Here is a 14,161-nt window from a genome sequence, read left to right on the forward strand (position 1 = left end):
ATAAAAATTAAGTCTACTCTTCCTCCATTCCCAAATACTTTGGAAACACTGCAGTCTAAGTTATAGTCAGAGATTATAAACCAACACTCTATTTTGAGTAATTCTTATCCAAAGCCCGGTTGGGAGAAAGATGTTCATGAATATAATTGCCTGAAGGATATGGGGATGGCCTATTCATCTCAATTCCCTGCATTTTACTCTTGAACAGACCTGTGTACTTGGAATCACTGGGCCTTTCAGAACCTCTTGTTCTCAGTGAGGTTTGTGCACCATGTAAATAAGCATATGTTGATGATGTCATAAGCAATAGTCATATGAGTCTCACCACTCTACAGCTATAAAAGGATGTTAAGTTATTATCCATTATATTTCCCTTTAAAGACATCCATGGAAAAAAATCCTCTTAAGTTTCAGTATTAGGAAAACTTGGGGTTTTAGCTGACAGATATTTCAAATCTTCATGTTCATGTTTTCCTCTCTACTTCACTTCAAGGAACCTAAGAACCAAATTTGTAAGCTACCTCTATCAACTGTAAAAGACATTAAAGTATGCATTTATCATACTCATTTTGTCATGGCTTTATTTTTTTCTTCCTGTAATTATTCCATATTCTGTTGGAATAATTGGGATGCCTACCTCAATCAAGTCTGTTTCAGAACAAAGCAGGATATGAGTTTTAAAAAATGACAACAAACAAAAAAGTTGCATGGAAGAGAAAGAAGTTAATTCTCTTATTTGCTCTTCTGTTGTGTGAATCCAAGTGGAATGGAGCATAGCATGATACCCCATGCCATCTCCCCACTTCCTGCTGCTCTGAGAGTCCTGGCATCCAGAGAGATGATGAGAATTACAAGTAATAGTAGTAGGTGGGAGCCAGGAGGGCACAGAAGAAGGAAAGAAAGGAAATCTCACTTTGGCAGCTAGGAAGAAAGTAAGTCTCTGTGCCTACAGGGTCAATTCCAAGGAAAGTCAAGAAAATGCAAGTAAGAAACTTCTTGGATTAAACCCAAAGTGACATTTCAAATCCTGACACATCCAATTTGTATAAGAATATCATCGTCACAATGCATATTTATGAAGTTTTTCCACAATACTGCAAAACCATCACATCACCATTTGGCCCACACACATATGCAATTCAAAAAATTATCCCAAACCTGTTACTCTATTTTCTACCCGCACAAGTAAGAGAACAGCTTCATTAAAATGAACAAATACATGAGAAATGTAGAAAAATCGCTTTGGCTAAATAAAATGGTGATATCACCAATCAAAAGCAATCATATATCTTTAATAAATAGGGCTTGAATATTTAATTTAGTAACTATAGGTAAGAAATATAACCATGAATATGAACTATCAAAAGCCACTGTGGCTAGAGATATGGCATGGATACTCCTAGGTAGCGGAAATTCGTACATATGATATAGATCATTAGTGGGGAAGAGATATTATTGCAGAAATTGAGAAGCCTGTGTACACGCATTGCTTCATAAGTTTGGTTCAGAGACTACCAGGCACCTCAGTACTTCATGTTATACCAGCAGACACCTGTTTTCTATCGTTTTCCAAATCTATATCCACTAGGACCCTAAACCTCTAGGGAATTCTATTATAAATACTATCATTATTATTCACATTTTGCGTACAAATGAGTAAGGGAAAATTAGTTACTTATGTTTTTAAGAAATCAAGGCTAATTTGGAGAACTCCAGTGAAGAATTACCTAATTTCAATGAGCAGTGGTAAGTACGATACAAAGCTAATTCAGGTCCTTTGAAAAAATTACCTAGTATGTATATACCTTCTAATAACACTAATAATATTTTCCTGTTGACGTTATCCTTGTTAACAGTATGTCCTTCACAGCTAATGCAAAGTGAAAAGTCTGTCTTGATACTCGTTCTCTAGTAATATGATTTTCTCCAATTTTCTAATCATTACACTAGAGATGTACAATGGACCCAAACCTCATAACAGAATCAGTTTTTAAAAAGTGTAATCTACCAAAATCTTGACATCTTGAATGTATTTCACTTGTGGTTATACATATTTACATTTTATTTTCCTAATTTGACTCCCTTTGTCATCTCAGAACCAATATATCCAGAACTTAGAATGTTTCTCTTTTTTATCCTGAACGATGTGGTTGATGCTGAACACCTGCTTTCCTTCTTGGAGTCTGGAGTTTGCCACATCCTGGGCAGAGGGTGCCTCCTTGACCAGCGCCCAGGGCAGATCCTGGCCCTGAGTCTCTAAGGAGCTTCCCAACATGTTACTCGGGTTGTCCCCGTTTGCGGCTGTAGAGTTAAGCACCACCTGTGCGATGACACTGGAGATGACTTTGGAAGCCTGAGCCTGGTTTCCCCAAGACTTTGCCCCATAAGCCATTTCCCCTTTGCTTCTGTCATTTTCCTGCAATAAATCTTAGCTGTGATTATGACTGCATGCTGACTCCTAGGAGTTGTCCAAGAAAATCTGAACCTGAGACCCCCAACACAGTTCTTACGGCTGTTTACGTCATTTCTAACTTGTGAAGCCCTTCACAACTGCCCGTACCGTTATTTCTCCAAGCATGGCTACTAAGCCCCAATGCATGTCCCCTGCTCAGTGCTACTGCATGTCCACTACTTCAGTGACAACACCATTTGTGTAGTAGGGAATGGCAGTTCCTGGGGGGAAGCTCTCAGTCAGGAGAACCGGTTTCTGTTCTTAGTTCCATTTGTTCTGCCATTTGCATCTGTTTTGTTCTGCCATTTGTTTAATTCTGAGTAATTAACAACCTTTCTTGGTCTTAATATCCTTATATATAAGAATATATAAGATGTGAACAAAACTATAGGTATAAATAATAGTCAGGTACAAGATTTTGATTTTTGGTAAATTCTTATCTAAGTTGATTTGTAAAGAAAAATAGCTCTGTTAAGGGAAGTCCATTTTCTCTGTAACTTCCACTATAGAAAGTAATTTTTATAAAGTTCTGCACAAATTTCTGGATTCATTAAAAATGTGAGAAATATTTCAGTTTTAGACATTTAAAGGAAAATATGATATGCTACAAAAATAGGACTAATACTCAAAATATCATAACATAAGTTACTTCTCCCAGGTAATAGTATTGTCTTTGAGCAGTTACTGTCAAAAAAAAAAATTAAAAGATATCACAACTCAGTCGTCAGTGGCGGAAAGGGGGTGGGTTCCTGTTCAGTCACGGACCCATGTCAGTCAGGATGGGGCAGGTGACACAGATAGGAAACGGTCTCTTCTGAAACATTAAGAACCCCCTTTGTTAAATACACATTAAGATCAAAAGGTCTCAACAACAAAAGAGCCCACTGACTTACCTCTATGAGTTTACTACTGCTTTTGTGTATAAGCCTTGCTAATTAGTCACTTTTAATATCAATTGTGTGAAATATATTTTCCCAAGGATCAACATAAGACAGACAAATCCACTGAGGGATCTATACGTAAGACTCTGCAGCCTAAGACGGGTTCCTTGCAGGCTGCCCCAGCCCTTTGAGGTTTAAGTAACCGTCCATGTTTCAGTGAAGTTGGGTTACCAGTTGTTTTTACAATTACCATACAAAATAAACTTAAATTATATTTCACTGCTCTACTGTATAATTCTTGGCACAAAGGAAAAGGAATTACAACTTGTGAATTGCAAAATCAAAGCATAAGTACACAGCATTCTTGTCTTTGGAGAGCATTCAAACTTTTCTTTTAACCACTTCCTAAACTGAAGTTGCCATCCCAAGTAAAAGCTGTTTTTCAAACCCTTCAAGCAAGTGTCCCCAGAGCAAAGACTTTCTGACGAATGGGTCAAACTAGCGTGCAGTAAGAAGGACAAAGGGAAAGGTGAGATGACACTGTAGCTAAACGTCATCTGTTTTCATTTTCAGATTTTCCTACTAAAAATTTAAAAGCAGAGCTTTCAAATCAGAGAAAAACTAGAGAACAATCAGCATAGCTAAGTCATGTATGAACAGACATTTTAAGAGGCATCGTGCACTAAAGAATAATCTCCACATTTTCCCGGTTGAATTTATGTATGGATTTGCTTAAATATTTATCAAACCCAGCGTTACAATCGCTAAGTGACAACGGTCACTTCTCACAAGTATACATTAATGCCGGCAATACCAACATTTACCTCCAAATCCTAAGAGGGACTTTGAGCACAGATAGAGGCAGATGAAAGATGGCATGCTGCAGTGCAGCAATTCACAGCGACTGCAGCATCGACTCTCCGGCTTCTGCTCCCACAGGAATATTCTCAGTGGAACACAGAAAGATCCCGGGTGGAAAAGCAGTGGCTTTGCTATCACATCCAGACGCGCTCTTTGAATTCAACACTCAGAAAGTCAGGCCCGGAACAGAAAGCAAACACCGCACAGCATTTAATGATGTCCTTCAGATGCTTCTAATATTCTTCCCGGTCCCAGTGCAGCTTCTCCGCACGACTGTGCAGCACTCTCCAAAGTGCTGTGCAAGGAATCCCGGCAGCAGAGAAACAGAACACCTGAAGTGTCACAGGGCCACTTATGACTACTGGCTTCCAGGCATCATCACAGAATCTTTTGCTTGGTACCAAATTTTCAGTTTAATTATGTATGTTTTTTTAAATCCTTAGTTTTCCTAATTGTCATGTTAATACATACTTCAAACATCTACAGACAGGGCTACTGAGATCAACAGAATAATTATACTGACTTTTTTCCCTTCATTTTGCCAAGGAATCATTGAATCTCTTCCCTCTACTTTCTTTCTTCATATTTCCTCCAAGGGAGTCTGAGTTCATTTAACTTGCTTTATTCCTAAAGTACAAAAATACGAGTAGTAATAACCACCCTGGCCACACCAATAAGCAGAGCTAACAGGGCAAATTCCAACAAAGCCAGTCCGCAGACAGGAGCCCCTCCAGAGGGGGCAGGGCCCAGCAGGAAGTGAGAAGTAACATTTTTGATTATCTATTATGCTATATGCCAGTATTTACAGTACCATATGGAAGGATTAATTTAATCCTAAATCAACCCTGTAAACATTGTATTTTCAACCCCCATTATATAGATACAGAAATGATCTCAAAACCATCAAATAACTCACCCCACATCTAAAAACCAATAAGAAAATCACAAACAACCCAACAGAAAAACGATCAAAAGAAATAAATAGACATTTCATGGCAGTGAAGCACATATCACCCATAAGTGTTAGAAGAGGGGGCCAGCATCAATAGTAGTCAGAGCAACATAAAGTAAAACCCGGTGAGGGGTCACATCATAGAGCATAAATTAGAGCCCCCATTTTACACCCAGGCAATTAACAAAAATGACAAAGTCTAAAAATTCCACGTATTAGAAGAAATGTGGATCCACATTCCAATGGAAGTGAAAATCAGGGCAACCACTTTGGAAAACAATTTGGTACTACCTCTTAAGGTTGAACATTCCTACGCCCTCTGATCCAGCAATTCTACTTCTACCCAAGGGAAACTCTTGCACACGTGCATAAGGAGCTATAATATATCAAACAGCTCTCTCCACTATAGCAAAACCCTGAAAACACACCGATGTCCATCAACAAGAGAGTGTATAAATAAACTACAGTATATTTTACACACTGATGTATTGAATAATAGAACAAATGTACTACAGCTTATCACAATGTAGATGAAACTTCACAATAAAAAGTTGATCTCAAAGGATTATATACAACAGGATGTCATTTTTAAAAAGTTAAAAGCAGCTATAATTTAAGATTTCCTTTCGGAAAACTTACGAATGTGATAAGATTGCATAAAAAGGAAAGTTAAGGAATAACGAATGCGGATCTCAGGATGTGTCCATGGAGGTGGAGACAGAGGATGAGATGTGGGAACAGCCAAACGGTTAGGCTAAGGTTGCTGTCAAAATCCTTCCTTTTGTTTTGCATGTGTTTTCATAATGTTTATTACATTATTCAAAATGGCTAATTAATAACAAAATAAAGGGGAAACACTCATGAGAGTGTACCATTAACCAAAGATTATTAGGAATCCAATTTTGTACATCTGAGGTCCTAAGAACATCCAAAGAAGTAAGATAAAAACAACCAATAAACAAAAATCTGGCCCAAGTCATACAGTGACACCTTAGAGGCTCAAATTCAGTCCTGTCAGACTCGAAAGCCCAGGCTGCTACCAAGGCAGGGACTGCTTTTCCTTTTTCAGCTAGAGATCCAAAAACAGTACCAGCTTCTCCCATTCACCCATGCTGATGAGTGATCTTGTTCCTGGGTCGTAGCTGGAGCCGATAAACTTCCTTTCTCCAGGTAGCGTAGAAAGGCAGGGAAGATATTACAGGTCTAAGAGATACAGCTGGGCAATAGAGAGAGCGAGCTAGAATCCCGGCCCTGCAACATACCATAACCAATGCCCCCGGAGGGGATGTTTCCCTGTCTCAGCCTCCATCCCCTTAGGATGCGAGGATTAGAGATGGAGATCAGGATGATGCTGACTAACACTTTTGGTTGCTTACAAGCCAGACTTTGTCAATGTTTTTTAATATGACTCTCACGACAATCTATGAAGCATGAATAATAATAATTATTATTCCCGATTAAAGATGAGGTGATCAAAAGAAAAAGAGGTTAAGAAATTTCTCCAAGGTCATACGACTATGATACGTGATGGAAGAGTCTTCAGCCTGGCTCTCTCCTGCTCCACTGCTCATGTTCTTAACGTCTAAGATACATATATACGTGTGTATAGATACACACACCCATTACGGATAGGTACATGTTTATGGATATACACATATAGACTCATATGTGTAGATACCCCCAAATATGTAGATACAAACACTCATACACATGTGTATATACACACATAAATACATATATAGATACACATGTATGTATAGAAATACATATGTATAGATGCACACTCATATACACATACAGATATATACTGATGCACACATATGGAAACACTCTCATACACAGGTATAGGCACACATGTATACATATTCATAAACAGATATATAAATGCATATACAGATATATATTTATATATGCACACACATATAAATACTCTCATATAAGTATCAACACACATTCATACACACATTTATATAGATACACTCATGTAAACACATATATAGTACACACTCATACATATGTACAGACATGTGCAAATATGTACAGATGCACACACTAATGCATACATATGTATAGATATGGTCATGCACATATATAAATAGACAAACATACACACACAGAAAGCTGCCTCGCTTTTCCAGCATAGCTCAACAGATTCCTAACTGTTGTTAAGACTGCCTGCTTCATCCAGCAACTATTACATAGAGTTGTCCATGTGGGAAGGACAAGGACAAAGGACCTAAGATAAATGGAAGTCCCTTGCAGCACCTGGCCCCATGACTGTCATCCTTACAACCACTACTTGCATTTGCAGTGTATACTTCTTTTTTTTTTTTTTTTTTTTTTTTTTGAGACAGAGTCTCACCGTGTTGCCCGGGCTAGAGTGCCGTGGTGTCAGCCTAGCTCACAGCAACCTCAAATTCCTGGCCTCAAGCAATCCTCCTGCCTCAGTCTCCCAAGTAGCTGGGACTACAGGCATGCACCACCATGCCTGGATAATTTTTTTTTTCTATGTAGTTTTAGTTGGTCAATTAATTTCTTTCTATTTTTAGTAGAGATGGGTTCTCACTCTTGCTCAGGCTAGTCTCGAACTCCTGATCTTGAATGATCCACCCGCCTTGGCCTCCCAGAGTGTTAGGATTACAGGCATGAGCCACCGCACCCGGCCTGCAGCATATACTTCTTAGCATGGCCTGTCCCATCACATCAGTGGCCACACAGCCCACACGTACCTCAGTTTCCACTTCTCTGGAGCATAAGTCCCACATCTGTGAGTGCCCACACAAAGTGAATTTAGGAGGAGCTTAATATTCAATATTTAAAATCAGATCTTTCTAAATTTGGAAAAATCCAGTCCGTGGTATGACAAAACCAAATGCAGAAAAACCTTAGCTTTATTTATATTAATATATAATGAATGGAGTCTGGAATGTAACCAGTGTTCAATGAATAGTTACATGAAGTGTAACCATTAAACACTTTAATGAAGTGTTTAATGAAAAAAATTATGATAAGACTGTTAGCATTACTTATAGAGAATCCAGTTTTGCTAAATTTGGCTTTCCATATCTTATTTTTGAGTGTTTTAGTTTCAGGGGTTTACTCTTATAGTGTCTAATATAAAGTTCTCCAGTGAGTTTAAGTTTAGATGCAAGAACAGTCTCGAAAATTGAATTTTTAGATGCTAGGGACTCTATAGCTGCAGTCCCCAATCCCCGGGCCACAGACCAGTACCATTCAGTGGCCTGTCAGGAACAGGGCCACGCAGCAGGAGGGGAGGGTCAGGTGAGTGAAGCTCCACTCCCTAACACTCGCAGCACCACCTAAAGTTCTGCCTCCTGTCAGATCAGTCACTGCCTCTCATCGCCCCCAGATGGGACCGTCTAGTTGCAGGAAAACAAGCTGAGAGCTCCCACCGATGCTGCATTACGGTGAGTAGTATGATTATTTCATTAACTGTTACAATGTAATAATAATAGAAATAAAGTTCACAAATAAACGTAATGTGCTTGAACCAGCCCCAAACCATTCCTACCCCCTCATCTGTGGAAAAACTGTTTTCCATGAAACCAGTCCCTGGTGAAAAAAAGTTGGGGACTGCTGCTCCATAGAATAATGAAAGGGTAAATAGGTTATCATTTTCAATATTTTCTGTTGATGTAAAATAAATGAGATAGGTAAGAGTTGGAAATGGGACACAGAAATGCAAAACAAACAAACAAACCCATACCTCTCCAAATCCTTACTATGGCAACCTGTTAGAAAAAAAATATAATTATTAATACCGCTAGGATAAAAGTGGGCGCCTCCATACCCATCCCATGGTTTAGTCCTGCCACTTTCCCTAGAACATCGTTTGAGTCTTCAAAACATAGAAATTTAACTTTTTAAAGATTAAGATGTTGTAGTTTCATCTATACCTTTCACATAAAAGGCGAGAAAGGAAAAGAAAAAGAAAGATTTGGAATGCTGCGTTTTACATCAAACTAGAAAAATTTGCTTTATGGTGTCTCAGTAGAAAGCCCCCAGTGATTTTGAGTTCAAAGTCCACAAGGGATTTTTTCCCCTCAGCTTGAATCCCAAGGCAGTGGGGCTCCATGATCAGGGAGCTGTGCTCATGGATCCTGAGGGAAACACAGAGAGGCTGTCAGATGACACCAGGCTAGCAAGCTGCCCGACGCGGAAGAGAAGCCCACAGAGCTGGAGCTACTTCGTCTTGCAAAGCGGTGAAAACAGGTAGAGGAGGGGATTGTGGGAGAAACCCAAAAACTTGGCAGCTGCCTCAAGGCTGGTTAGAGATCTGTGATTTAAATATATATTTCCACAGAGAATCGAACTACATCTGGAGCCAACAATTTAATTTCTCCCAACATTAAACAGATGTTTACTTTTTAAATGCTAAACAGTGTATGTTTAAGGATATTCTAAAACTAATGTTACTAAATATCACAAATGAAACCTGGTATATATTTTTTTACAAGGGCCAAAATAATTTTAACACAGAGAACATCTAGTCTCCAGAAAAGACCAAAGAAATGAGCCATTCTAGCCCTCATTTTAGAAAGGAAGAAACTGAGTCCCAGATGGTTAAGTGACTTATTGATTCTACACAAATAGTTTGTGACTGAGCTGGAAGTAGAACATAAGTGGTAATTTTCACAGTAACTATTTTAACCTCTCATAAAAATTTAAATGTCCCATTGGATGACAGGGACTGTCATAAAAGTGTAAATACGAAGTCAGATGCTGGAGTCTCAGTAGAGACAGTGCTGAAGTCACCGGCAACTCCCAGGAGCCACGGCAGCCATCATGGCAGGAAGCCAGAGCAGCAGACACCACAGGGTAACTGCAAGGACTGTGCCAATGACACAGCCCTTATGTGCTGGGGTGGAGAAAGCTGGTGAATAGAGACGGGAGAACCTTGAAAAGATTCTGAAATTCCTGAGATGCAGTTAGAGAGATGAGTCAGGGAAATAATACTTTGTGACTATTTTTAGTATACTCTTTTAACTCACAGGTAGAGTGGCTGAGCCCAATAAGTTGGACAATTGTTATAGAATACAGCAACTGTCCCTGCTACGAGCCAGATAGTAGGCAAGGTATCCCACATAGGTTAGCTTCCCTAAACATCACAAGAGCCACAGGAAATAGACACTTGCCCACCTATTCACTGTATAAAAGACAGCTGGAGAAGTTCAGTGACTCCTCACTTTAATCCATGTCTAGCGAACTTGAAAACCCTTCCCCACCCCACTGGAGAGTCCAGTGCCCCAGTCATGGCCCTTTTAGCAGAACCACGGCCTCAACAAGTCATTAAGAGTAGCACAATTCAAAATCAACAGGCTTTGATCATTTTCCTTTCTTTTTGTTTTCAGAATGTCATCTGAATTCAACTGACCACAAGGGGAAAAGTTTACTTCTAGAAAAAACTATGCCAGAAGCAACTCCTTATGTCTTCATTTCTTTTTTCTTTTTTTTTTTTTTTTTTTTTTTTTTAAAGACTAGTCAAGTGCAGTAGTGAGGAGGGGGGAAAGTAGTAGAACAAGGAGTTCAATCTGTAACTGACTGTGAACAATCACGTGAGATAACTCACTACCTTCGGACCAGCCATGTCTTCATTTCTAACATGTACTTTTCTGCAAATATTTCAACATGTCTGAAATCAGGATGTGAAACTGATTCATATATTTATTGGGATAGTGTTTTCCCCCTGAGAAGCTGTTATTAAATTGATGGGGTAATCATACAGCATCTTAGAATTGAAGAGCTATGTTATTTTTTTTTTCTAGATGATAAATGCTTTTGGAACTTTCAGATTAATCATTTTAAGGGATGTGGTTCTGAAAAACAATTCTTACATGCTTCCCCAACCTGTTTCTGACCCGGACTGTGACCTTTATGTCTATGCTTTCTACCCATAATGCCACTGTAAATGAGGGCACAGCAGACACTGGCCACTAGCTGGGGCCTTTATTTCCCAGATTCAATCCCTAAGGCTCAACTAGGGCCCATCCATGGCAGATCCAAAGTTCCTTGCATGGGTTTTCTGTAATAGAATGTAATCCATTTGAGGTAAGTATTTCCATTTGATTTGAAGGTATTTAATATGTGATGAAAGGCATATTTTGTTGTTTTCACATCATTTAATTTTTATTGGGGAGACAGAAAGGTTTAACTTACATATTTGGGTCATTTCATAGTTTTGCAATGTTACTTACATTTACAATGTTACTTAAATTCTCTGAATCTTCTTTTCCTCATCTGTAAAGTGAAATTATTTGCATCTACAGCATATAGCTGTTTAAGGATTGTCACTTGTTAACAAAAATTATTCCAAAATTCTTTGTGGAATAAAATGGGGTATGAAGAAAAGAACAAATAAAAAAGATAAAAGGATTGTGACATGTAATAGATGTTCAATAAATGTTAGTGGCCTTCTCTGAGTAATATTTTATGCTGCTTCTTATTGCAAAGAGAAGAATGTTACCACTCTAATCAAGAGAGATATGAAAATAACTTACGACCACCGATGATGAGGCAATCCAAAGTATCAAATTATTTTATCTGCTTCAAAGTGAAAATCTGTAGCAAATTCAAACCAAAGGCATACAGCTTCAAAGAGAAGACTGTCTTGAATTAAAAAAAATGAATATAATGCTAAGTACAGCATGAGACGATGACTCAGAAAATTGGATTGCAAGACTGTGTGGCTCTTACTGTCTTAGTGAATGGCTGCCTTGTTTAGAGGAGGGTACAGTTTCCCCAAAATTAACATAATGATCTTTTTATCCTTTCAGGAATTATGTGATACTTTTCAAGAAAGAAGACTCAGAAACTGAAATTTAAAAGAAAAAGGAAATTAAATAAGCATGCCTAGGTGCAGTGGTTACATTTTCGCTTTTATTCTTTTTGAGTTCTTCCAATTTTGCCAATTGGCAAAAGTGAGTTCCAAGAAGTGGATGCTGAGTTTTAGCTACAGTAGAACTATTGCCAATGGGGTGATCGTGTCTCTACTTGTTATTGCTACTCGAATAATATAAAAAGATCTTAAGGATTTATCTTTGAAACAAGTAATTCAAGTACAGATCTATTTAAAAGATTCTTTTGAATACTGGTCTTCTGACTGTGTTTACTAAGAGATTTCCTCAAAGAGAACCTCAAGATATCATGCTATTTCTCTCATTAGGACCCTAGCTCCATTTCCTACTTACTCTGCTCTGCTCTTTACCAGGGAGTTGGGGGTGGGGAGGGTCTGCTCCATGAACCATATCACTCAGGTCCCCTGACCCCCTGGCTTGGGCTGGCTTTGGACAATGGGAGATGATACCATGAGGGCTGAAAAACTAGAGTGAGAAGCTGGGGTATTGTCTCCAGGCTGCGTGAGTGCCACCTTTCTTGTCCCTCTGCCAGCACAGCTCTTGTTAGACGGTCTCCCTCCTACTACTCCAGCTCTCAATGGGCTCTGTTAACACTGTGTCCTCCCGTTATCATTTCAGCCCTAGGGTGCTAACAGCCTCCTACTATTACTAGTCTTTGGGTGCCTTAACATCTGTTGGTTTCCTTTTCTATACTCCTCTATAAAATTCCCTGCATTACATTCTCTAAAACTCACAGCTGAAGGTGACTCCTGCTCTCTACGATGGTCATGATTGATACATCCCGAAATCAAGCCAATAGATAGTAAAATCTGTTCTTTACTTCGATAATTCGGTTAGAGCAAAATTCCATATTTTTGCATGTATCCGAAAAAAAGGCTTTTATTTGACAAAGCCACACTAAACGGAGGAGCTGAAAGATTCAAGGATCATATATTATGAGTAAGTAGTATAAATGAATTTTTATAATAAAAATCAATGAATTTTATTACACTGTGATTTTCTTTCTCTGTGTGGTATTATTTAAAATAAATAGGATTTTATGTACGGTAATTTAAATTATTTCCAAAGATAATTATTTGGCAGCTTGGTTATTCGGTTTGCTCCATGAAGCCTGACAACATAACACATTTATAGGCAGGTGTTGAAAAAACAGACTCAGTATTTGAATCCTTATGGTCTCAGGTAATTATAATCATCAGTTTTTAATCTGCTTAGAAAACTCACAATTATTTAGCCCTGTGCAAGAATAAGCAGCAAGACCCTAACACATTAAAATATCGTAATTATGAATAAATTACATATTTTGGTTTGTAACATTTATAAAATCACTAAAATAGGTGTTAATATATATCGTGGACATGAACATTAACTCCCATAAGTCACCATCTCTGCCAGAAATCGATTAGTGAGGAGAATGATCTTATGCAGTTTTGTGGATAGGAATGATCAGGAAGCAGCAGGAAGGGTAGAAGTTAATTGAATGACCCTGGGCCTTGCACAGTGGTCTACTCTTATCGCTGCTTTAACCTTCCGCAGTTTCAATTACCTGCAGTCAACTGTGGTCTGAAAATATTAAGATTATTTTGAGAGAGAGAGAGAGCACGTGCATATTCACATAACTTTTATTACAGCATATTGTTATAACTGTTCTATCTTATTAATAGTTACTGGTATTAGTCTCTTACTGGGCCTAATTTATAAATTAAATTTTATCATAGGTACGTATGTATATGGAAAAATATAGCATATATAGGGTTTGGTACTTCCAAGGCTTCAGGCATCCACTGGGGGTCTTGGAACATATTCCCCCAGGTAAGGGGGCACTGCTGTAATTGGAAAAAGTCTCTCCCAGGGAAGGAAGGCACCCTGGCAGCCTAGACCAGAGATTGCCATAAAATTCCTTCTTTCCCTCCTGCTTCTGTTCTTCACATGACATTCACAATAATTTCCAAATGGTGTAAAAACAACCAACAAAAACTTAAAAGAATGAGAGAGAGAGAATTTTAACTTTGGGAAGGAGCTAGAGTTTGTTTGCATGACTCATTCATTAAATGGCTTTAATTTAATGAAATAAAATAATTCTGTATGACATGAAAATGAGAGTGAAATAAAAGATGAGAGTAAAAACCGACACAGTTAT

General features: G+C 38.4%; 1 protein-coding gene across 30 annotated transcripts in view; it reads right to left on the reverse strand.

The window, feature by feature from the left end:
• EPB41L3 (erythrocyte membrane protein band 4.1 like 3) overlaps positions 1–14,161 on the reverse strand; it is a 217,618-nt gene that overhangs the window by 164,880 nt on the left and 38,577 nt on the right. For 3 of the 30 annotated variants that reach the window (XM_075993656.1, XM_075993653.1, XM_075993655.1), the window contains exon 1: positions 4,158–6,929. The exons of 2 other annotated variants lie outside the window; for them this stretch is intronic. In XM_075993656.1, coding sequence (XP_075849771.1) covers positions 4,158–4,212 — 55 coding nt within the window. In that variant the 5' untranslated portion in view covers positions 4,213–6,929. Of the gene's footprint in view, positions 1–4,157; positions 7,034–14,161 lie in introns of those variants that run through there. 25 more of the 30 variants (XM_075993667.1, XM_075993666.1, XM_075993660.1 and 22 more) reach the window with 18 other exon arrangements.

Source organism: Microcebus murinus, chromosome 17 (genome assembly GCF_040939455.1).
Source record: "Microcebus murinus isolate Inina chromosome 17, M.murinus_Inina_mat1.0, whole genome shotgun sequence".
NCBI lineage: Eukaryota > Metazoa > Chordata > Mammalia > Primates > Cheirogaleidae > Microcebus > Microcebus murinus.